At 48.8% G+C, this 25,103-nt stretch overlaps 6 protein-coding genes across 6 annotated transcripts; 2 read left to right on the top strand and 4 right to left on the bottom strand.

The window, feature by feature from the left end:
* Nucleotides 1–684: 684 nt before the first annotated feature.
* FIESC28_11231 (uncharacterized protein) lies at nt 685–1,744 on the bottom strand (the record flags this gene model as incomplete). The annotated part of the gene is made up of 5 exons (XM_031165358.1): nt 685–707; nt 760–856; nt 909–1,060; nt 1,184–1,363; nt 1,732–1,744. The coding sequence occupies 5 exons, from the start codon at nt 1,742–1,744 to the stop codon at nt 685–687; spliced, it is 465 nt and encodes a 154-aa protein (XP_031010586.1).
* Nucleotides 1,745–3,089: 1,345 nt separating this feature from the next.
* On the bottom strand, nt 3,090–6,661 carry FIESC28_11230 (uncharacterized protein; the record flags this gene model as incomplete). The annotated part of the gene is made up of 4 exons (XM_031165357.1): nt 3,090–3,277; nt 3,397–4,278; nt 4,343–5,989; nt 6,040–6,661. 4 exons carry the CDS (start codon nt 6,659–6,661, stop codon nt 3,090–3,092), a joined length of 3,339 nt encoding a protein of 1,112 aa, XP_031010585.1.
* A 738-nt stretch (nt 6,662–7,399) lies between these two features.
* Nucleotides 7,400–14,700, top strand: FIESC28_11229 (uncharacterized protein; the record flags this gene model as incomplete). The annotated part of the gene is made up of 3 exons (XM_031165356.1): nt 7,400–7,855; nt 7,907–14,185; nt 14,239–14,700. 3 exons carry the CDS (start codon nt 7,400–7,402, stop codon nt 14,698–14,700), a joined length of 7,197 nt encoding a protein of 2,398 aa, XP_031010584.1.
* Nucleotides 14,701–15,159: 459 nt separating this feature from the next.
* On the bottom strand, nt 15,160–15,789 carry FIESC28_11228 (uncharacterized protein; the record flags this gene model as incomplete). The annotated part of the gene is made up of 1 exon (XM_031165355.1): nt 15,160–15,789. The coding sequence occupies one exon, from the start codon at nt 15,787–15,789 to the stop codon at nt 15,160–15,162; it is 630 nt and encodes a 209-aa protein (XP_031010583.1).
* Nucleotides 15,790–16,386: 597 nt separating this feature from the next.
* FIESC28_11227 (uncharacterized protein) lies at nt 16,387–17,518 on the top strand (the record flags this gene model as incomplete). Its single annotated transcript, XM_031165354.1, has 4 exons — nt 16,387–16,754; nt 16,880–16,956; nt 17,107–17,324; nt 17,507–17,518. 4 exons carry the CDS (start codon nt 16,387–16,389, stop codon nt 17,516–17,518), a joined length of 675 nt encoding a protein of 224 aa, XP_031010582.1.
* Nucleotides 17,519–17,569: 51 nt separating this feature from the next.
* Nucleotides 17,570–24,187, bottom strand: FIESC28_11226 (uncharacterized protein; the record flags this gene model as incomplete). The annotated part of the gene is made up of 8 exons (XM_031165353.1): nt 17,570–18,540; nt 18,593–21,638; nt 21,696–21,712; nt 22,211–22,630; nt 22,713–23,111; nt 23,171–23,389; nt 23,449–23,848; nt 23,918–24,187. 8 exons carry the CDS (start codon nt 24,185–24,187, stop codon nt 17,570–17,572), a joined length of 5,742 nt encoding a protein of 1,913 aa, XP_031010581.1.
* Between the last annotated feature and the right edge of the window lie 916 nt (nt 24,188–25,103).

Raw genomic sequence — 25,103 nt, 5'->3', positions numbered from 1 at the left:
TCATAAAAGCTAAGATGGTTTACTCCAGGCTTAGTACCCGATCAAGTCTAAGTTATTTTGTCAATAGACTTCTGTGTCCTGATTATTATTTTTTTGGATCGCCAGGGGGTCTTCGAAATTGACCGCGGGGTACTGAGCCCCTACAACTAGCTCAACTTCAGCTACTCTAGTAGCTTAGAGCTCTCAGAGCTTCCATCTTTGTAGCCCAAATCGAGTAATATCTTCTCCCTTTCATGATTTAGTCTAGTCGAGATCTTGTGACATTTTTAAAGCTCGCTCAATACGGTAAGACAGCCGGCCAATAACCAGAGGTTGTATGGATCTTGTATACGGCATTCACCACCTAATAAAGAATGTTTACAAGATGGCCCTTGGTAAAGGAAGAGGCCCAAACCTTTCATGATGGACTGATCTTAACGCCTCCTTCCCCGCGCGGCAACACGATAACCTAGGCAATCGTTCACTTTATTACCAATAATGGCAAGTTGTTTTGATCGAAGAGAAAGTACGTATTTCAATCATTCAAATTGAGTTGAATTGAGTTGAATTGAGTTGAATTGAATTGATTATTGTTATCAAATATTCTGTGACACATCATTACTCATGGCTGACATTTGCTAAACAAAGGCCACTGAACAACGGCGAACTTCATTCAGTCAATTCAGTTCGGCGTTTTCTGACGTCCTAGTTGGAAATACCAATAACGCCTGAAAGGGTCAGTAACAAATCTTAGGCAAGTATAATCATGGATGTACACACCGCAAGCAGGTCGGGGTCCAGCGTTACCGGTCTTGAGAGACTCCTCGCTGTCACCCTTGCCAAGATCGTCGGTACCGGCGTGGATAACAACGGTTCGCTATATCCTCATTAGCTGAAGCCCCATGTATCAATTAAAGCATTCAACTTACGCCAATAACGCTGTGGGGACCAATCAGCTTGATGAGAGAGTCAGTAACGGAACCCTTAGCATTGCCCTGGCCATCAGTCTCAACGTTTCCGAGATCACCAACGTGACGGGTCTCGTCAGAAGGAGCGCCGTGGGTCTTGTTGTGAGGGTTGACTACGATTGGGCTTATTAGCAACCTTGATCGTCAAGCCGGGATGGAATTCTGACGGAAAGATCTTGCAATTGATCTTCAAGATCTAATGTAGAGACCCATCCATCACGCAGGAACAAGCTTACAGTGAGGGCCGGCGGAAGTGCAGCCGTTGGTGTTGTCACCGAAGGTGTGGATGTGGAATCCTCGTTTGGCGTTGGGATCGTTGCCGGTGATGTCCCAGGTGATGGTAGTAGGAGCAGACTCGGACTCCTGCTCGAAGACGACGGTACCGGAGACCTTGGAGTCACCACGAAGAACGCTCACTGTACAAGATAGCGTCAGCGGTATGTTCAAGGTACAAAGCTACTTGTGATGTCGTGGTAGTGGTGGTGGTCAGGCTGGAGCTCGACCTTGATGGGTATGATGGCAGCCATAGGTAGATGACCAAAGCTCATCAAGGGACTCGGAACCATGGTTTGACGCCCAGCAGATCCTACAAGCGCAGGCCTGGGAGAAGCCCATCAAGGTACATTGCGGATGGTATCCGTCATCTTGTTGGACGAGAGTTGAGAAACTCGCTCAAACCAGCTCGAACCCCCTCCCAGCAGATCGCAGGCGTGGGTAATTGGCATCTATAAAGGGCTGCCATCCACCCCAGGGCCAGTCACAAAGATTGAACATGGGATCTTACCAGCCTTGACCATTTTGACGGTATTTTGTTTGTATATTGTTTTTGTTTCGGGCGATTTCAGGAAGATGGTGAATTCAGGAAGATGAATGATGCAAGTGGAGAGGGGAGAGGAGTTTTGAAAAGAAATCGGGGTCCGAAACAGCGCGATACCCGAGCTTCTGTCGGGATAGGAGCTTTCCACCAGCTCCCATGAACCCCGTCTTCGGTCTCCCTCAATCAATAAGCCCCCCTCAGACCTCACTGGATGCCAATTGTCCAGTAGCCCAACCCTCCCACTGTTTCCAAGTTCCCAGCCAATCTCATCCCCAGAATTCTACATACCGACCAGGCTCCCGCGAAATGTTTGGATATATCAGCGTCTCACGGAGCTTCGCCATGTAAGTGGGGTAATTGGCATCATACCCCGCTCCGTCAGAACGTCGTCATTCTCAAGACAGGCACCTACTGTAGTCCAATGGAAAATACTCCAAGCACTGACGAATGATATTGCATCATTCACTTCAATGTGCTTGCTACTAAGGTTCCGTTGTATGTTGTAGGGAGGTACCTATGTACAAACAGTGAGAGTCAAGACCTAGGTATGCCAAAATTCGGACTTCTTGTGTACCTCCGTAGGTGTTCTCAACCGTGTATTAAACATAGTATATGGTCAGGGTTTAGACTACCCTGTACAAGAGAACAATCTAATCTACAATTGACGCTCAGGATTCCTTGCCTCGAGCGGAGCCAGAGAGCGCTTCAATGAACAGGTTGGCAGTCGCATGTATGCTGTATAGGTAGTCATGGTGGGTTGGGACAATCATAATATCTCTTGGAGGAGTTGACATTTCTTGCAAGTGAAGACTGATGCCATGAATGGTATTAGAAAATAATTGTTCAAATAAATACTCTACTGCGTCCTTCGCCAAGTTACGTACGACCTATCCGGTCCCTCTAGACGAGCCATCGACTACTCCTTTCAATTATCTCATTAACCCAGGCACCTCCTCTTGATGTGATGTAAAGTAGCCGACTCTTTTTGTTCTTTGCAGTGTATTTTCCTTTGTTTCGTCCCTTGTGGTTTTCTTTTCTTGGGAAAATCTGAAGATATCAAGACCCTGCAGTGGATGACATGGTGACATGCCCCTCTATGAAAAAACTTGTATTTCGGATACAGATGTTAGCTCCTCGGCGAGTAACTCCAAAACCACACATGAGATACTCATTAGAATACCGGGCTTCATCATAGTATTTGCATCTCAGCCGGCACTGATACAACAAGTGTACAATGCAGATCAACACGAGGTTCACGTGTGGGCAAAGTTGCCGTTACGGGGAAGAGTAGGGACTGTCTAAGAGATGAAACTCTGGTGACGTTTTCACAGAGTGACGCCACCCAAAGGAAGTATCTTCGTTTTATCGCGTAAGAATCTGGCGCGATACTCGATAAGGCCTTGACTGATGGCCTGGAAATCTTTCACCTTGCGGTTGCGAAAGTCTGTAAGTAATTGACGAAGTCCAGCAACATACTGGTCCTGCTGCTCAACCTCAGAGTTGCCATAGGCCCCTAGTTGAACGATAATTTGATCATCTATTGCCGGTCGGCATGTTAGCGTCCCCTCCATTGGCATGCGCCTCGGCTCGTATTTGCCTGATGAGTCGATCAAAGATCTTGATGGCACGTACCCGGAAGCTGCATGTCCTCAAAATGCTGAAATTGGCACTCGCTGCCCCTAGGACAAACTTCGTGGGTAAGCTGATCAGGGCATACTTCCCGTGTTGCATCGATATTGTTGCTGTAAGTCAGGGATCGCAGACCCCCTGCAACAGAACCGCTGTACTGAGGATGGAAGCGGTAAGCCTTGAAGTACTGAAGAGGCGTTTCGTATGGGACGAATGTGGTTTCGGTATCATTGCTGACCTCTGAATGCTTCGAGATTTTCACCTGTATATCGTCAGCTCCGTTGTTCGCCTGGAAAGTGAGTGTATCTACTTCTCGATTAGATTCGGATTCTGAATCACCAGTGCCTGTTGATATAGGCTTAGTAACTGGTGTGGCTGTTGACAAGCCCTGCAAATCAGTATCACTCGTCTCTAGTACTGCGCTGTCATCCGACACTTGTTGGGATGATGGTTGACGTTGGATAGGTGAAGGTGGGTCTGGTAGACTGACAACGGCATCGGTTGGCTCATAGTCATCAGACTCATCTTCTGCCGCACTCTCCTCTTCACTAGAAGTAACAGCCTCGTCCATAGCTATGTCTTCTTCAGGCTCCTCGATATCAGTCGCAGATTCAACATCTACGCCAACGGTGCCATGTATCACTGAAGGATCTACTGGCAACGACGACTGGTCGTCGGCCGTTTCTCGCACTACTATGGATTCGTCGTGCATGTGTGATTCCCCTGGGCAAGCCATACTCCCCCCACGACTTTCCGCTAATACAACGCACGATGGTTCATCCATCAGTGCATCTTGTCCAGCTTCATCATGGGAGTCATTCATTTTGTCGTTTTGTGCTGGGGTTAAGGTGTCATATAGGGCGGGTACCTGCTGTGACATAACAACTGAGGAGAAATTAGCGTCGACATACACACAGGGGACGATGTCCACTGCCTGGGGATTACATACCAGGGGGCTCCTCCCGGACAATGACGGACTCAGACTCAGACTCGGACTCAGACTCATTCTGTCCTTTTGGCACTGGTGACAGTACTGGCTCGGCTTGGAGAGCATCCTTCCTAAGTCGCTCCTCCTCAACCAACTTGTTCTCAATTTCCTTTTTGACCCTATCAACCTCGGATTGAAAACGCTTGAGTTGTTCCTGGCATTCCATTCGTTGTGCTGTTACAATAGGCAGGCGCTCGCTGGCAACACGAGCACGCAAAGAAGGCCTAGCCTGCTGGCGTCCATCTCTGACTTTAGGCAATTTGGTGCTAGTATTATACGAAAAGCTGGACTGCGGTGCACTGGGTGCTGGGCTAGTTTGGACTGTTTCAGACGTAGTTAATAGGCCATGCTCTGCAGGCACAGAGGCGGCGTTGGCATCTGCACTGCCCTCTTTTGATTGTGCACCAGATTGAGGCAGTGGTGAGTTGCCACCTGATTGCTTTGCCTTCTTCTTACGAGCTTCAGCCTCAGCAATTCGTCGTCTCATATCTTCAATCTTCTTGTTCATACTAGCCAAGTCGATCATGCCGCTAGTACCACGAGACACGCCATCAGGCAAGGTCGTATTGTCGCGAAAGGACGATGTTCGTGAGCCAGGTGCCGTTGGTCGCTGTACCGAGGAAGCGCGCAACTCAGGAGAGTCTATGTCCATCTCAGCATCATCTTCATCATCGCTAACATCGATTAGGAAAGGACGGGATTCCCGGGCTTGACCAAAGGGGCGCTTTGGAATACTCGGTGTAGAATTCTCATTCAAGTCAGCTGCAACAGGCCGTTTGCGCTGACTTGGGGCAGGAGAAGGTGCATTAGAAGACAGGAATAAGCCAGGAATTGGGGGTCCCGTAGATGAATCCGCTTTTTCCATCGTAGCGTCAGTGTAATCATCGGGGTTCATTGGTTCGACCGGTACCTGGCTGTTTGATCTGCTTGTGTCAGGCACAGGCTGGGCTATCGAAGAGACCGGTAGTGTAGGAGCTTGAGTGGCCTTTGCACTTGCTTCTCGAGCTTTCATCAATGCCTCTATCTTTTGTTGTATCAGTTTCGACTTCTCTGATTGAGTCTTAGTCTTATCAGATTTAGTTGAATTTGGCGTATCTGTAGAGATTGGTCTCGATATGGCTGACTTGTTGGCATCTGCATCTGTTGGCACTTTGGAGCCTTTCGCTGCCAACAACCGTGCAATCCGGTCTTTTCGTTCTTCGGCCTTATTTTTCGCTGAATTGGCAGCTTTCGACTCAGTGTCGACAGCAAGGATAGTTGCCTGTGCTAAAGGAGGCACTGTCTCGCCCACATCGCTTCGTGATGACTCCCCTTGAACCGGCACAATCAAGTTTGACTGTTCCGGTCGTGGCACGGTAGTCTCCAGGTCAAGACCCAATTCCACAAACAGCTGGTCGAGGAGTATATGATCGACCCCTTCTTCGATATAGTTATGATAACGAACTTTGAGTGGCCAGAGGCGGAGGATTGCCTCTCGCGCGTGCTTCTTGGTCTCCGAAACCATTGCAGCCATGTCTCTGGCTTCGCCGTGATGCGACAATGTAGTGTTATCGCCATGGGGAAATACTCCGATTTTGGAATCATGAAAGCTCCTACCGGAGGTTTCTGCTGTTAATTAGCATCTCAGGAGTAAAAGTCAAGAGAGGGGTTTTGTGTACGGGTATTGGATGCACCATTTTCCTGGCCGCTCAAGTGTATCTCTCGAGGTGAGAGATAGGGCGAGTATGAGCCAGAACGCTCGCGCCCTGAATATTTCGAGTTCCATGTTTGTTGATTGTCCATATGAGGTCTGTTGCATTGATCGATGAGTTCGGATGGTTGGTCCTCACGTTTGCCAAATGTGTTTCTTTCGATCTCGCCAGGCTCGTAAATATCTTCCAGTTCGCCTTCGCTAAGCTCACCCTCTTCCATAGCATCATTGTCCACCCCAATATTAGGACGTTCCGTCGAACTTTCGGCTGCCATATTTCCATCAGCTGGCCCAGTTTGCCATGGGGCGACTGAAGTGCTAGGGCTAGTATAAATCCCGGAGAAGTTCTGGGGAGCCGGGGGCTGCCAGTTCGGGGCGTTATTAGCAAAGCGCATGCCGAGGCCTGGTATGGTCGTCTGGTTGTACTCGTATGCGTCCGTCACTCCTTGCCCATAAGTAGGCTGGCTCTCTATAGTCTCATTCGAATGGAAAGGCGATGGAATATACCCTTGATTCGTGGAATAGTTGTGCGGTTGCGAGGTTTGATATTCAGCATGGGGATTCCCATGACCATAGGCATAGTGGCTCATCGTCGAGAAAAGGCAGAATATGCGACGTCAAGGGTACTTCGGAGCATATGTTACCGCGTAAGTCAAGAGGAAAAAAGGCCTTGGTCGTTGTTGGTGAGATTACAAAAGCACGTGGTTAGCTGGTAATGCGAAAGGGAAAGCCAGCTGCTGGTGGTTCTCTCGTAACAAGCAAGGTTTCGACCCTCGAAAGGCGCTAGAGGCAAGAAATACCGAAGGAAAATCCAACCCGCCTGTAGTCAATCTATTTCTTACGTGCTGGACGACGTCAACGTTGAAAGCACTCGGTTCGCCGAAAACGCGACTTGATTGATATTTTTGAAGAAACCAGGATTAAATCTAATCTACTTAGGTCCTTTGAGCTACCGCGTTTAATCGCTTTAGGTTTAGCGCTGAGTAGCTAGATACGTCACGTGAGACCATCTTGTTTACTCTTACCGACAGTTCCCTAGCAACGCGCCAGGCTGATCCCTGATGTTGATGTCAGTCCGGAGTCGGCATTATATCCTCAAGACCTGCATTGCATTGATTGCTCTATGAAATGTTCATGAAAGGGTGAATCCCACTAAGTCGCACATTTTCGTTGCAATTGCAACTTTCACGTACCGAAGACCCAAGGCTCTTCTCTAGCCTGTTTCTTTATTCGTTTAATTTGTTTACTTGCGCAAGCGTACGACGTGGAGTTGAGTGTACTGCTTACAAGATCACGAAACTACGAATTGTTCATGCAGGCGCTTCATAATGTCTTTCAACGCCAACGGCACAGCGCATCGGCGCAGTAATCCTTTTGCCAGAACCCCGTCCGCCTCTCCGGCTACCAACACCAATCTTCGACCCAAGTCCGCCATCTTCTCCTCCCCCTCATCGACTCCCGGACTCGCTTCATCACTCGGACACAACCGAACACAATCAAATGGATCAGTCTCAGCAATAAGTCGAGAGTTCTCCGGCGCAGCGACGAGGCATCGTAGTGATTCGAAGAGTGGGACGCCAACTTCAACGACGTTCGCTCCATCGTTCATTAAAACCGAGGAAATGAAGCGTAGCCAGGACACAGTTAAAGGCATCGAAGGCGAGAACGACTTTTCTGGAAAGCGTTATGTCTGGGTTAAGGACCCCCAGGCAGCTTTTGTTCGAGGGTGGATCGTTGAAGAGTTGGACGGAAACCGACTGCTTGTCCAATGTGATGATGGCACAGTGAGTATCGTCTAGTACTTCGTATCTTGCGTTTTTTTTAACTGTTGCTAGCAAAGAGAAGTCGACGCCGAGACCGTTGATAAAGTAAATCCTGCCAAGTTCGACAAGGCAAACGATATGGCCGAGTTGACACACTTGAACGAGGCATCTGTTGTCCACAACCTTCATATGCGATACCAGACGGACTTGATTTACACATATTCGGGTCTATTCCTTGTCACGGTCAACCCATACGCGCCCATTCCGATCTATACCAACGATTATATCAACATGTATCGAGGGCGTAGTAGGGAAGATACTAAACCCCACATCTTTGCCATGGCAGACGAGGCTTTTCGGAACCTTGTCGAAGAAGGGAAAAACCAGAGCATCTTAGTTACTGGTGAGTCTGGTGCAGGAAAGACTGAGAACACGAAAAAGGTCATACAATACCTTGCAGCTGTTGCTCAGACGGATTCAACAACCAAGAATAAAGTTCAACACTCCAGCCTCTCTCAACAAATTCTACGGGCGAATCCCATTTTGGAAGCTTTCGGAAACGCCCAAACCGTTCGCAACAACAATTCCTCGCGATTCGGAAAATTCATACGCATTGAATTCACTCGAAACGGAGCTATTTGCGGTGCTTATATTGATTGGTACCTGCTCGAGAAGTCCAGGGTTGTGCATATTAACCAACACGAACGAAACTATCACATATTCTATCAACTTCTGAAAGGAGCCAGTTCTTCATTGAAGAGGGAATTCTTGATTGATGGCCTGACGGTTCAGGATTTTGTTTATACTCGGGATGGTCACGATACCATTGTGGGCGTCTCTGATCTTGATGAATGGGCGTCTCTCATGGAAGCTTTCAATGTGATGGGCTTTTCCGATGATGAACAAAAGTCCATTCTGCGAACTGTGGCTGCCGTGTTACATCTGGGAAACATCGACGTCGTCAAAGAAAGTCGAGCTGCAGATCAAGCACGACTTGCTCCAGATGCGAAGGAACAGGCCGCCAAGGTATGCAAACTTCTTGGTGTTCCCTTGGAACCCTTTTTGAGAGGCCTGTTACACCCCAAGGTCAAAGCGGGCCGCGAATGGGTTGAGAAGGTTCAAACGCCGGAGCAGGTTCGTCTTAGCTTGGACGCCCTCTCGAAAGGTATATACGAACGCGGTTTCGGCGATCTTGTTAACCGTATCAATGGGCAACTTGATCGCACTGGCATGGGTCTGGACGATTCGCACTTTATCGGAGTACTCGATATCGCTGGTTTTGAGATTTTCGAACAGAACAGCTTCGAGCAGCTGTGCATCAATTATACCAACGAAAAGCTACAACAATTCTTTAACCATCACATGTTCGTGCTCGAGCAAGAAGAGTATGCGCGTGAGCAAATCGAATGGAAGTTCATCGACTTTGGACGTGATCTACAGCCGACAATCGACTTGATCGAATTGTCGAATCCTATCGGTGTTTTCTCGTGTCTAGACGAGGACTGTGTTATGCCCAAAGCTACAGATAAGTCGTTCACAGAAAAGCTCAACTCTCTATGGGACAAGAAGTCAACGAAATACCGACCCTCGCGCCTCGGACAAGGTTTTATTCTCACTCACTACGCTGCTGAAGTAGAGTATTCTACTGAAGGATGGTTGGAGAAAAACAAGGACCCCCTCAACGATAACATCACACGCCTCCTCGCCGCTTCCACCAACCCACACGTCGCTTCACTCTTCTCTGATTGCGCCGAATCTGAGGAAGACCATGCTACTGGAAGGAGCAGAGTCAAGAGAGGACTATTTCGCACCGTTGCTCAAAAACACAAGGAGCATCTGCATAGCCTAATGTCACAACTTCACTCCACACACCCTCACTTTGTACGATGTATTCTTCCCAATCACAAAAAGAAGCCAAAGCAATTCAACAACCTTCTGGTTCTTGACCAGCTACGCTGCAATGGTGTCTTAGAGGGCATAAGAATCGCACGGACAGGTTTCCCCAACAGACTTCCTTTTGCGGAGTTCCGACAGCGGTATGAGGTTCTTTGCCAGGATATGCCGAAGGGTTATCTCGAGGGTCAAGCGGCAGCAAGTCTCATGCTCGAAAAGCTTGGTCTCGACCGTGCTTTGTATCGGGTGGGGTTGACGAAAGTCTTCTTTCGGGCTGGTGTTCTCGCCGAGCTTGAAGAGCAACGTGATGCTTTGATTACCGAGATCATGTCCAGATTTCAGTCCGTCGCTCGAGGATTTGTTCAGAGACGGGCGGCTTACAAGAGACTTTTCCGAACAGAAGCCACTCGGATCATTCAGAGGAACTTCAATGTATATATGGAATTGGCAGAAAACCCCTGGTGGCAGCTGATCGTAAAGATGAAGCCTCTGCTTGGTACAACTCGCACAGCAACCGAAGTGAAGCGGAGAGATGCAATGATCAAAGACCTCAACGAGAAGATGCGAGTGGAGTCTGAGAACCGTTTGAAACTGGAGGAAGAACGACGCAACTGTCATGCGGAGATGGTTCGTATTCAGCAAACCCTTGAAAGCGAGCGCGCACTAGCTTTGGATAAAGAGGAAATATTCAAACGCCTCCAACTTCGAGAAGCAGAGCTTGAGGAGAAGCTTGCCGGTGCAATTGAAGATCAAGAAAGGTTAGAAGACGAGTTGGACGATCTCCTGAATGCCAAGAACCGTGCCGAACGGGACGTGGAAACCTTCCGTTCGCAACTTGAGCAAGCTGCTACTTTGATCGCTAAACTTGAGGAGGAGAAGAACAGTCTGAGCACCAAGATTACCGAGCTTGAGCAATCAATCACTGAGATGACGCAGAAACAGGCGGAGCATAGTGAGCAAGAAATCGCGCTGCAAGACCAGATCAAGATGCTTCAGAGTCAGTTAGCTGTGAAGGAAAGAAAGGTCCAAGACTTGGAAACCAAGCTGGTCAAGCTTGATCAAGACCTGGAAGTGAAGCTTCACACAGCCCAGACGGATCTCCAATCAACTAAGCTTCGTGAAAGGCAGCTCTCCCAGGAGAATGAAGACATCCAGCAGCAGCTCAACGAGCTCTCCAAAACAGCCACTGAATATGAGGAGCTTGTACGCCAAAAGGAGAGTGAGCTCTCTGTTTTACGAACCGACAGCAAAAATTTCGAGAGCGAACGCCAATCCCTGGAGGATCAGAGGAAATCGTTGACCGCCGAGAAAGAGAAGAATGCCGAGAAGTACCGCGAAGCCCAGGCTGAGCTAGTTGCAATGAAGTCGCGTCAATCTCAACTCGAACGAGAGGCCGAAGATGCCAAGAAGCTTCTCGAAGCACGCCTGTCTGAGGATGCTCAAGCCGATCAAAACCGCCAAGTCCTGGAATCTCAAACTAAAGATCTCAAGGACGAGCTTTATAAGACACAAATGGAGCTCAGCCGTGAGCGTCAATCACGGGACGATGTGCAACTACTTGGCGAGCACCGGTATCAGGAGTTGAAAGACGAGTTCGATCGCCTCAACGAATCTAAGATCATCATCGAGAAGGAGATGTATGCCCAACAAGACACCCTGCGAAGAACGATGGAGGCCCGAACCACGGCTGAAAAAGAACGGGATGAGGCAAGACAAGAAATCCGCCGTCTTCGTGTTGCCAAGACACAGGCTGAGGAAGCAAGAATGCAAGCCGAAGTTGCTGGCGAGCGACAAGCTTCCAAAGCAGCTCAAGACCGTGAAAATAGCCTTCGAAAGGACCTCGACGCTGCCCAAGAACGACTTCACTGGTTTGAAGGGGAATGTGCTAAGCTCAATCACCAGATTGAAGACCTCAACAAGTTGATACTGGAATCAGGCGAATTTGGCTTGAAAAACGATCAGGCCAAAGAAAGACTGGAGCGAGAATTGACTACTGTTAAGAGTCGGCTAACCGCATCGGAGAATGACAACAGAGCTCTGCTGAACAAGTTGCAACAGAAAGGTCTAGAAATTGCTCGCTCGAGTTCGCGCGCAAGCGAAGCTTCTCGAGGTCAGATCCAGTCCCTCCAGCGCGAAAAGGCACGACTTGAGGAACAAAACACGAAACTGAACAAGCAACTGGGCGATTCTCAACTAGCTATTGCGTCACTTGAAAAGAGGGCCGAGAAACTCCAGCTCAACTTGGAGGATCTGAGCCATGAGGTTGCTCGAGAAGTCAAGTCAAGTAGAAATGCAGAAAAGGCAACTTCCACCTTCAATGCGCAACTTGCTGAAGCCAACCGGAACATTGAATCAGAACGACAACAACGAGCTCAAGCTCAGACCACCGTTCGTACTCTCCAATCGTCTGTTGATTCGCGAGACAAGGAGATCAACGAGCTACGTGCTCAGATGCTTGACGTTCTAAGGACAGTTGATCCAGAGGTCCACATCCCTCCCCAGTCAGATGGTGCTGATGAGAAAGTTCTTATTCAGAACTTTGATCTTGTCAGAAAGGTCGAAGAGCTTCAACAGAATCTTCGTGTGCAGACAGCAGCTAGAACGAATGCAGAAAACCAACTTACTGAGATGAGGGCTTCTCGGAATGAATCTCCAACTAGACCCAAGCTTGAAGAGATTCAGCTCAACGAGGCACCCTTCCAAGCGTCACCTACTCAAAGACGAGCGACTAAATTGCACGCTCGAAACCACTCCAGTACTTCAACCCCGACGCGTCGTTTCCAGGAACTGGACCACCTTCAAGACTCAACACGTTCTGATCGGACAATTGACACACTAAACTTCAACAATCGCATGGATCTTAAGGCCGAGGTTGAGGAACTCCAGAATCAGCTTCAACTCAAGGAAATGCAGAACCGCCATCTCCAAAGCCAAATTGATCGCAGCACGCCTGTGCCAGAGAGTCACGACGAAAGCCCCTCTCTACGCCGCATCCAAAAGCTTGAAATGGTCAACACCCGTCTTCACGAAATGCTTGATGACTCTAACAAAAAGGTGTCTGCTCTGGAGCGCACAATTCGATCTGGTCAACTGTCTCTACGGGATGTCCAGACCCGAACGCATGAGGAGATTCTGGAAGTACTTAATAGCCAGGAGGATTCTCGGCGAGCTTTGGTTCATAGTCACAAAGATGCTGTGGCGGAGTTGACTGATATCAAGGGGCACTTCGAGAGACTGCGTCATGATCGCGCTAAAGCAGAAGTTGAGCTACGCGATGTCAAGTCTGATCTAGAAGAGATGACTCTAGCAAGAGAGCAAGAAGCGCAGAGCCGAAATCAGCTTCTTCAGGAATACGCAGACCTTCAAATCCGACTCGACGCTGAAACCTCGAGGTTTGCCGATGTCGCTTCCAGTCTCGAAATGTATAAGAGCCGAGCAGACGAATACTTCAGCAAACTCGAACAGGCAGAGATCGCCGTCCTCAAGGCTAGTCGCGCCGAGCAATTTGCCAGGTCTCAAGCGAAAGAGGCCGAGGACACATACGTGGAGATTATGGCCGAGCGTGAGAAAATGGATACCACCATCGAGGATCTTCAACGTCAGAACCAGCATCTCGAGGAGAAAGTCGAAGATGTATCAACTGACTTGGCAGCTGCTACTCAAGCTAAAAAGAGACTTCAGCATGAGCTTGAAGACTACCGAAACCAACGAGCTATGGAGATTGAAGACAAGGAGTCAAGTATGGAGCAGACTCGCAAAAAGTATCAGGCTGAGTTCGCCACTCTGACCAACGAGCTTGATCTTGCTCGTGAGGAGAAGCTTTTCAAGCAAGCCGAGATTGCCCGACTCCGCGAGGAGCTCGACGAGCTGAGATCCAAATGGGATGATGAAGTTCTCAACAGCTCAACCTGGTCTAAGGAAAAGGCTCGTTTGGAGTCCACTTTGGCAGATGTCGCTTCTTCCCGCGACGAGGCGGTAAATGCACACAATGAAGCACAAGGCAAGGTTGTGACCCTCTTGTCACAAGTCCGTACTCTACGCTCTTCAGTGGATGAGATCACCGCAGAACGCGACCATCTTATTCGAGAAAAACGCAACGTTGAGACGCGTCTCGAGGAGGCCAAATCTGGCTTGGAGGATCTCGTCAAGGGAGAGAGTCCATCCTTGCGCAACGCCGCCAATATGGACAAGGAGATTCTAGATCTCAAGTCAAACCTTGCCCAGCAAGAAGACATTGCGGCTGCTGCCGTAGAGAAGATGCGCCGTACCGAAGCTCTTGTGGCAGAGGTTCAAAAAGACGTCATGGTTGAGCGAGAGAATAGCATCAAGTTACAACAACAAAAGGCATCGCTTGAGAAGATTCTCAACGAAGCCCAGCTCAAGCTGGTTGATCTTGAGACCAAGGGCTATTCGAGTGCCAGCCAAGATGTCAAGTTCCTACACAAACGTATCCAAGAGGTAAGTCACCAAATCTATGCATTAACACCTGTATCACGGCTAACATCACACAGCTTGAATCCCAACTCGAAGACCAGGAGACTGAGCGTAGTAAGTCCCAGCGCTCCGTTCGAAATGTGGATCGAATTGTGAAAGATATGCAAGGTCAAATCGATCGCAAAGATAAACAAAACATGCAGCTCTCCGATGATGTCTCAAGGATGCGCGACAAGGTCGAGAAGCTTCTGAAGACTATCGAAGAGTTGCAATCATCCGAATCCAACAACCAGTTGTCGGCTCGGCGTGCTGAGCGTGAACTCCGGGAGGAGAAGGAGAGGGCTGTCCGATTGGAACGTGAACTGGCAGGTCTGAAAACCCTCCGCAACGACAAAGGGTCAGGCAGCGTTATGGGTAGTGTTCGTAGTCGCATGGGCCCCTGGCGGGTCAGCGAGGGAGACGATGCGTCCATGATCGACGTTCCAGGAAGGAAGAGCAGCCTTAGTAGGGTCCCCAGTTTTACAAAGGGGTTTCTTTAAGCAGGGCGATGGGCATGAGAAGTTTTGAGGATTGGGATAAGGGTGCATGGTCATGAGGCGTTGAAGCATTGTTCTCGTTTATAGGGACTGTAATGGTTGTTAGGCATGGGCGGTGGGTATAAATGATGGCGGGTAGTTTATTATATGGATGGTTTCGCCAGCGCGTTGGATGTACTTTACGCAGGGTTAATTTTGAGCTTGTACTGTCACATGCTCACAGTAACGAGGGGTTATATTGTTTCAATTCTGCTCATGGCAGCTTTTATAAAATCAATGCAGTACGTACAGCACTACATTATGTGCTCGACTCTAGTGATTTCCATGACTACTCCGGATGGCCTCCAAACTTTGCGGCGCAATTGCAGATGTTTCCCCCCTCAGCGTTGTTACAGCGTATCTTACATACCGACACTACAGCATACCTGGTACACTTGATTCAAGTACACAAGGTACTCCCTTTCATTTTTCATCCTCTTCCAAGGCACCTGAAGGTTTCTGGGGCTTTTCCATTCCAAGCTTGCCCATGAGCTCATCCATGAGCTCTTCCATCGCCTTCTCGTCCTCGGGATTCACTGACCCGGGCCTGCGAACAGCTGCTTGAGTTCGCTCCCTTAATTCTGCGATGGATGAGAGATCAAAGGCCCAGGAAATCCCTCCAATCAGCATAACGCCAAAGCTCATGACATTTAGGGTAGCAAGTCCGAGGGCCTGGACAGCGAGTAGGGACCGCTCTGCCGAATCAATCTTCGCAGGGGCCCGGTTGGAAGAGTAAAACTTGGGGAACGAGCTCTGACGCATCCGTAGCACTGAGCGGCGAGACACGGCTACTGATGCGGCAAGAAAGCCTGCTCCGGTGAGCAACAGGCCGAATTGTCTAAATGAGCGTTCCCATGTTGATTGGTAAGGTGTTGGTCTCGATATGATTTGTGAAGCTGATGGAGTTGATTCTGAGGATGAGATAGGCGCATTTTTTGGTGGAGTCTGAGGGGCTGGAGTAAATGTTGTTTCCTGGTCCTGTTGAGGCGTGGGCTTGCTGTCAGAGGCAGGAAGACCAAGCCACGAGCTAGCTAATGAAGCAAGGATGGGCATTTTGACTTTATTTTTCTCGCCTTGTTCAGCAATCGAGAGCGGTTCTGATGATGTGGTGTTGAAGTCGATTTTCAACACTAGCTAGGTACTATTCTAGGTAGGCATGCTACGGGCAAGGATAGGTACTTGATTAGCCTCTGCATAAGGTAACAGACCCCGCTCATTGCATAGGTAGGTAGGTAGCGTTTTCATAGACGCATACCATAGGTAGGATCTGACCTAGGTAGCTACTAACATAGCGGTGGTTAACAGAAGAAATGGCCTCTAAAGCTTAGGCTGTCCAAATCAGATAGCCTAGATGCTGCTGAAAGCTGGCATGAGATGATTAAACTAATTCGTCTCTTATGCTTAGGTACGGCAGCCAATTCTTCTGATCCCCTACCTACAGTCTACTAGGTACCTATCTCTTGTAATATGCCCGTTAGTGGGGGTATTTAGGTACTGCTTTATATCAGCCGGGTTAGCACGGTTAGCACCAAGATAGTACATAGCCTCATCCATTCTGTTATCACTTGTCGTCTGATGCACAACTTCCCTCTAGTTTCCGAGTGAGTATTGCAAACATTTAGTACCTACCTATCCAACTATTTCGTCATCATGCCAAAGCCAAAGAACAAGGCATCCAAGCCAGGCAAAGTAGAAGCTTTAGCGACAACATCACAAGTTCCACCATCATGGCCTGCTTTCAAGCCGCCTCTGCCTGTAGTCGACCTTTCTCCCGAGCCGCATCCTCTAACATCAAAGGTGGTTCTCATACCTTCGTTCTTCCCTCGAAATCTCTGTCGTGAGTACGTTGGTTTCCTCAAGACCTTGCCTCTCCAAACAACTCCTGGTCGCCCCAAACGGGGCGAGGCAGTGAGAGTCAACGACCGCTTCCAGATTGACAGCCAGGATTTTGCCATGCGATTGTGGGAGAAAACCGGCTTGAAGGAGGCTTTGCTCGAGGGTGATTTCAACGACAAATGGTAAGTTCCCTCAGTTGACTTAACCTTTATGCGGCTTTACGTACGGTACAAAGACAGCCAGAACATGATTTCTTGGTTCGCAACTCACACTGAGTAACTCTCCGCTGATAAGATACATCTCATAGGGGCGGCGAACCAGTCGGACTATCCCCGAATATTCGCATATATCGTTATTCAAAGGGACAATTCTTCGACTGCCACTGTACGTGCTAACCTCTCATGATTTGTGGTTCTACAACAAGCCCTCGACCCTCTTCACTTTACCCGACGTCGAGATTTAGTCTCTCACATATACTATATATCGGTTCATTTGCTCTCTACGATCATGGCAACTCATCATTGTATCTATTAGACGACGACTCCAATACTCTCACCCTGCCACTCGACCCGCCAATACCGGTTAAAACCACGTGGACCCTTCTTCTCTATCTAACATCTGCCGCAGAAGGCTGTGTCGGAGGCGAGACAGTGTTTTACCCAAGGGATCGCAGATCACCTCGAGAGGAGATTGCCGTCCCCCTTGACACAGGCATGCTTCTTCTACACAAGCATGGCGATGACTGTCTTCTTGTAAGATTCTTCCTCTTAGTTTTCTGTGTCATACAGAGACCTTTATCCCAAAGACTACGAATTCTAGCTGACCACGGCGTTTCCATCTAGCACGAAGGACGAGAAGTTACTGCAGGCGAGAAGTGGGTGATCAGGACTGATCTATGCGTAAGGCGGTAGATTCACTGCCTAAACGATCCCAGGTTTTCGAATAGCTTTCTAATCTACGTCCACATCAATTGGCCCATATTCGTCTTCCAGCCAGTCTACCCGTTGATCAAGTCGTCTAAGCGATCGATGGCATCATCATTTTCCGATTCCTCGTCCTGCTGTGAGTCGACTTCACGTTGACTTCCGTCACTCACGCCCTCATCTCCCTTTTCCTCGTTGGCGCCATTTTCTTCTTCTTCTGCGGAAGCCACTTTCTCCGCAATACATGGAGTGTTTGTCGAGCGGGCTTCTTCTTCCGCAGAGCGATGGTCCTCAATTGGCATGACATCGCGCAAGGTGGAATGTTGAGCCGTATCATATGTCCTGAAACTGGTCTTGGGATTAACAGCACCATCCGTTGCAATGCGACACATCACCCCATAGAAGATCCAAGGAAAGCTAATGAGCGGCATTGATCTTGGTTCCAGCTTGCGAGGTTGCAGAATGGTTCCTGCGTCGTTGATCGGTTCTTGGTCGTGTTCTGACAGTGCAGCTTTGACCTGTTCCTCAGTGACAGTGTACATAGCAGCGACAAACGGCTCAATGTTCTCGGCTTGTTTGCCACCCGCAGCCTCGATGCAGATGTCCTGGTAATGTTCTTTGAGACTGCGGAATTCGCGGTCGAGGTCCTCTCGAATCTTGTAGTCCGAACCGACAGCAGGCTTAGTCAAGGCGAAACCAGTATAGAGCTCGAATTCGGTTTTTAGTGCATGTTGACTCAAAAGCCGACGCACAGCTGTATCGTACTCTGCTTTGATCTTGCTTGCTGATCTGAGGGTATCGCTATCGAGTTGAAACTTTTTGGTAATACGTTCATCGAATGGACTATCCCAGACAGGGTTGAAGTCAACTGTCTTATGAGCGACCCTGTCAAAAATAACACCAAGGGCCTTTCTCGAGTGGTAGGAGTTCTTCTTCTCCATAAAATGAGGCCATTTACGAGGCTGTTGATCGCGCCTTAGAATCGCTGGATCACCGGTCTTGGGATAGTCGACTGCTTTGGAGTGCAACTCTGCAAGCTCCAGACCTAGATGTGATATTAATAGAACACCTCGACGCAGGATGCTGTGATGACTTACACTTGGGTGATTTCGGTCCTAGGTTATCCGACAAAGCCAGATGGGATGTTGCGATGAGTGGGAGTTTGTCGTTCTTTAGGTACTTCACAAAGAAATTTCTGAGATCATTAACACCAACGTTCCGGTCCAGCTCAATGGGGGCTGGGGGAGAGTAGTTCATGGGTGGGTAATTCCACTCATTGGGTATCAAGCTCGATTCCCATATGACAAAGAAGTCATCACCGTCAAGATCGCCGCCTGACAGCATGTTGGGTACAGGTCGATCTCCAGTTGATGGAAATACGACAACATCCTTGAGATGATACAGTCTCTTGCAATCCACTGCTTCGACGACGCGGATGTCTCCTGGATGAAGTGACGGGTTGCGTCCCACAATGCACACTCCACGGATAATACAGGTCTTGTTATAGTTCTTTGGATCGCTGACCTGCAGGAATATCTGCGGAAGTTTATCGACAACCTTCTCTTCGGATCCCTCTGTGTCAGAAGAATGCCCTCGGAGAGTGCCAGTCTCATCAACACAACCGAGAACAAAGGCACTCTTTTGCACTTGGATACGGGCTTTCTCCTTTAACGACTTGATGGACCATGACCGCCAAAGATTAATGGCATTGACTACAAATGGCTCCTGTAAGGTCTCGGTTCTGAAGTCAGCTCTGAGTAAGCTAGCAAGGCAGGAATGGCTCTGCTGCTCATCACGAAATTTGTCCAACATCTCAATTGCGACATCGTTGTCGCTCGTAGCCAGTTCATATTGTTTTAACTGCTGGGCAAGCAAATTAGTAAACGAACGCGTGGGAACACCAAGACTCTCCAAGATCGTGATGGTTTGTCGATTTAATGTGGCTGTCGCTAGCCTGGCCCATCGAATAATCTCAAGTCCCTTGGATTCGGACTCGAACTTCTTCTGTGATTCGCGAACGTGTACCTCCATGCCTTTGGCGTCGTCAGGCCAAATAGTAAGCACGCCCTTGCAACCACCCATTCGAAATTGAAACGCGGAAGGATCCGCACAAACATCCAAAGCCATGTCCTCGACAATCAGTTTAGCAAGGAATCTGGATATCTTGCCGACACCATCGGTGAAGCAGTAGCCATTTCTCTCGATGTCAGGTATCTGGAGGGTGTCTGGCGAAGAGATGCCGCGAACATCACGGGTAGTAGAGAAACACTGCCCAAGCCGCGCAGCGTATTTTGCCGCGACTCTTATGTGACTAAATTGGCCCATCCACTCGCGAATTTCGGCGCAAGATGTGTGCTCTGTAGGGCAGAAGAAGTAGGCCCCGTTCACTCGGAGCTGTGAGTTACCGAATGCAAGGAATTCGTATAAGCGGTCACCTATGCGAATACCTTCGTACATTGTACGTAGAACCTTCTTGTATATCTCATCATTTTGATCCTTGTTCACTGCGATCCTTCCTTTCTCCAGCTCCTCGGTGAATTGAATCCTAAGAAACCGATCTTGGATATGCTTATATCGACGCATTACTCGATTGGATACCTCAATATTGGGAGTAGTATAACGGACTGTGGTGGGAGTGATGACTACCTTCCGGACGAGGCAACAGTATGAAGGAACTCGTGAAATCGATGTATAATTGTCCCCATTATCGCGTTGGGAGTCAAAAGTCGACATAGGATCCGCCGTCATTGGATGACCCTCATGTACTACCCGCGCAGCTGCGAACTCAAGGTAAATCTTCGCTCTTTGCGGTGGCATACCAGCAAGTGTGTCCAGAAACTCTTTTGTGATTTTGTGTTCGTTAAGCTGACCTTGGGAGATACAAACTTCAAGCTGATACCGGACTTCGAAGGGGAGGTAAACAACTGGATCTTCGTAGTAGAGACTTAGTACCTGGCTTGCATTGCGCCCATGAGCAGAAGCATCATGGTCCAAGTATTTCCACATATCTGCATGTTCTCCGTGAGTGAATCGGAAGTCATTCCGGACTCTAGCGGCAATGTTGAAATCGTGCAGTGCGCCGACCAGTTGTCGATTGAGATTCTTGGCCTCTTCCGTTTTGTCATCGAGGATAAGTCGAAGAGTGGTCCAGCGGCCGATATCGATGAAATCGGAACCTTTGTAGTCGTTATTCAAGGCGATAGGGCAGTTCATAGTGAGGCCGACTTCCTCGACAATGTCTGTAGCGCGGTTCCAAGTCTCCATAGAGCTCCAAGCGTTGACATTGTTGGCGAAAGTAGAACGTACGTTAGATGTCTTCCAATAGTACTGAGGAGGCCGCTCGAGGGGAATCACAAGAGCACAGCAATCGCTGTCAGTTGTCGTCTGGTAGAGATACTTGATCGCAGAAAAGTCGATGGCAACTTTGTGATGCCTAATAGCCTTCACTCCTCCTGATACAATCATTCTGGGAAAGAATATTGTCAGCTTTTGATGCTTGAGACTTAGTTCAAGCTTGAGTTGCTGTCCACCGCCTGCTCCCTTTATAGACTTCAGGACCTTCATTGAATTCTCTTCCAACATAGTCCCAAACTCAAGGGTTATTGGGTACAAAGTCGTTTTGATAGGATGCTGCCGGTCTTTGCATACCGGACTCCTAATGAAGCATTCCGGATTCTGCCTGCCTAGATTGACAAGAAGCTCAATATACTCAGAGCCTCGTTCCGGGTCAGGGTGTGGAACAAGGCAGGCACCAGTACTCCAGAAGTCTTTTTTAGGAGGTGGCTCAAACCTGATTTTGCCATTTTTGCGCGCAGGGTCCTCTGGTGACTCGTTGATATCTATGTATGCGATTTCACCTTGACCAGAGAACCAAGACCAGAGATTGGAAAGCGTGACTGATGCAGGCATATTGATGTGAACGGTGAGCTCAGGCCATGATAGCCATGTTGGCCGAAGCTCAGAAGCAATATTGTTGGATGCTGGACGGTTCCTGTTGTTTCTCGGGTTCTCCCGATTTCCGCCCTTTAGGCCATGGTTTTGTTTCGGGTTGCCGACAGACCCTCTCGAAACTTCGTGTGAGGGGCCCTGTGTGTTCATGGTCGGGCTCTGCATAAGATCTAGGGCGTTGTCAACTCGGGTATTCTGAAAGGGGGGAAGCATCAGAATGAAATTGTTATCTGACGCGAAAGATATACTCACCAGTCCTTGATCATTCGCTGCCAATACTCTAGCTTATGATGTGAGAGTGTGGAAGTAGAGGATTTAACAAGAAGGAATGTCAGACGATGAAGGATATTCGGTCTGCTGTGGCAGTGATTCATGAAGGGGCTTGGATGCATGCGAGAGTTTTTGTTTTGTAGAACTGTGCAGAAGATATTCGAAGTGGTAGTCACCGGAAATTTCTTTGCACCTTCCTTTGGTGCGCCAGCTGTAGGCACCTAGAAGATGATGGAGAGCAATCGCTGCCTGCAGCTTTCCGTTGATGTTTGTTGTTTGGCTTGACAGTGCATACAACATCTAGTTACTAGTGCAACAACTGAACTACCTATACCTACTGGGATTGCCTCATTACACGGTTACACCTTCCCGTCCGGATAGGTACACAGCGGTTATAATGCCAAATGTAGGGTGGTAGGTTAAGGTATGTTTCAGATTTCGAAAAACTGACTGTCTTTTGTTTTTTTTCTCAACTCAAGCCAAGTCCTTCACTATACGGTTTGGTGTCACGGCCGTGTTTGCTCCAGGATAAGCAGTGTTCTCCCATGGCACATCGATGATCTTCCCAGGGTTTAAAATCCACTTGGGATCGAATGCCTTTTTCACTGATGCCATGACAGCCAGAGTCTCTGGTCCAACTTCCCAGAGCAGACTCTCCTTCTTTCCCCATCCGATGGAGTGTTCTCCTGTACAGGTACCATCCATGTCAAGCGCGCGCTTTACCATGTTTTTGACACACTCTTCAACCTTTTGGCGCTCACCGGGTACGTTCTTATTGTACATGATACTCTCATGGAAGTTGCCATCACCAACGTGGCCGAGGATACTGGCGAAGAGACCGAGCTCGTCCATCTCCCTCTTGCTGACTTCTATAATGTCAGCTAGGCGACTGAACGGAACAGCTACATCAGTGCTCCCTGAAATGATCGTTGATTAGCATGGACCCTATACGAAGGGATGACATTTGCTAGTATAGCAAAGCAATGGAAATCGACTCACAAACATCATCACCACTCTTGCGCAAAGAAAGCATAGACCAGAGCGATTCTTTCCTAGCAGACCATAGTAGCTGTTGCTCAGCAGCATCCCGAGCAAATTCAAAGTCACCACCCTTATTGGCCGCAGCAATCTTTCTCACCCTACTGATGTTATCTTTCACCCCCTCTTTAGTTCCTGAGAATTTAAAGAAAAGAGTAGGCGATTCTTTCCATACTCGAGGTTTCGTGGCACCACCAAGGTTGATGACTCTCATCTGGACTTCATCCATGATCTCCATGGCCGCAACAGGAATTCCCGTCTGCATAACTCCGGCTGCAGCGGCTGCAGCATCTCGGATGGTGGGGAATGTGACAACAGCAACCGAATACTGCTCCGGTATAACTGCTAGCTTCAAGGTGGCTATAGTCGTCAGCTATAGTCGAACTTCGGTTTTGTGGAAGCATCATCGTGTATCGTACCTTCTGTGATGATTCCCAGAGTACCTTCGGAGCCAACAAACAAACTGTTCAAGTTATAACCAGCTGACGACTTGCGTGGTCTCCTCCTTGTCTTGATGATACGCCCGTCAGAGAGGACGACAGTCAAGTTAATGACCCAGTCCTTCATCGTGCCGTACCTAACAGCGTTTGTGCCAGAGCAGTTCGTTCCTATCATACCTCCTATCTTTGCGGATGGGCCTTGAATTCTTTCGTCAGTTATCAAATATGCCGAGGTCTACGCAGGGCTCGCCACATACCAGGGTCCACAGGAAAGAATAATCCACTGTCCATCTGTAAGAGTTTGGCGTTTAGGTCCTGCCAGCCAATACTAGGCTGCACGACAATATCCATGTCATCCTTATTGAATTGGATGATTTGATCCATGTATGCAAAGTCCACACTGACTCCTCCATACGGGGCAGAGAAGTTTCCTTCCAAGCTTGACCCTCCAGAGTAAGGGATGATGGGAACGCGATGCTCATGGCAAATCCGGGCTATCACAGATACGTGTTCTGTTGTCCTAGGGTATGCCACAGCTACGGGTAAGGTGTCGGGATTGACCGTAGACCACTCAGAGTATCCATGCGCCAGCAAATCCTCTGGGTCTGTTGAGATGAACCCTTCTACGCCCACCTCTTCCTCGATCCGCTGAATAGCCTAGTTTCACGGTTAGCTCATTACCACCATGGTGTTCCTGGGTCAATTTGCCTTCTCCATCTCAGATACATTAGCATACTGAGGCTCAGATGACTTACTCCAGGAGGAGTCAACACCACCATTCAAGGTAGCAAGTCCCCATCCAAGGACTCCTGCCCCAAGTGCAACTGCAAGAACTTTGGGTTGAGACCATCCCGAAGCCTGGTTTGATCCATTCTGGGTAACGCTCTTTGCCTCCAGGGCACGAACACGAGGAGTGAGCCGAAGGCCTCGTCGCCCATTCACCCTATGAGCTTGACGGCTCAGCAGAGCTCTAGTGGTGGTTCTGCTGGCAAACATTGGATGGCGTTCAAGTCGTAGACAGCTTCGTTGTAAACAGCCCGGGCCCCCAATCGGAGGTATGTGGAACCAATATCAATATGTTACCCGAGCTCAAACTCTATCCTTTTTCTAGATGGTAAACTCGGATGCGTCAATGTTTTCCTCAACCCTTGCGAGCAGTGATGTTTGCCGAATCTAAGCGAATCTGTACCGAAATGCCGAGAGCAAAATGTGAGATAGAATGAGCAGGACAACCAGAACCCTTCGTCCCAAGTAACAAAGTGTGGGAGATAACCATCAAGAGAAAGCCGGAACCGGAGACGACATCGATGGGGCTGGCTCTCACTTATAAGGACCTACTAGTCTCAATAAGCATCGTGGGGCAACCAGTAAGTGAATCTTAGCTCAAAGGGTCCTCTTCTACTACGTGGTAAGCGTTAGCTTCGCTGATGCAGTCCCGATGACCCCATTGCCGTGCCGAAGAGAGTAGAGAAATGACTCTCCGTCGCTGATGAACGCTTGCACAAGCAGAGCAGGTAACAAACTAGGTAGTTAGGCAGCATGTCTATCTAACATGAACCTCACTAGTTTGGTCATTTAGAGGGTCGAGTGCTACAAAAGGTGACTGAGCACACGATCCATCATCATTCATAGGCATACCCAGGTGTTGTGCGTATACGCACTTGCCGCCGTACCTACTCGAGGAGGAGAATACGGCATACCTAAATCGCTGAGCCTCAACCAGCGAGTTGGACTGAATGGCATTGCTCCCCACGCATTAGACTTGATTGTCACTCAGCTGCACATCGCAGGAACAAGATGCATGAGACTTGCATTGTCAAATCGCAGATCCGAGAAGCCCAGCCATCATTCAGCACTGCATAGCATAGCCGATGAGAATCTGACAGACACTGCAGTGGCTGTAGTTCTCATT

The sequence above is a fragment of the Fusarium coffeatum genome, assembly GCF_003316985.1.
Source record: "Fusarium coffeatum strain FIESC_28 chromosome Unknown BRIP53273_contig_376, whole genome shotgun sequence".
Taxonomy (NCBI): domain Eukaryota; kingdom Fungi; phylum Ascomycota; class Sordariomycetes; order Hypocreales; family Nectriaceae; genus Fusarium; species Fusarium coffeatum.
This window is presented reverse-complemented; position numbering and strand designations above follow the sequence as displayed.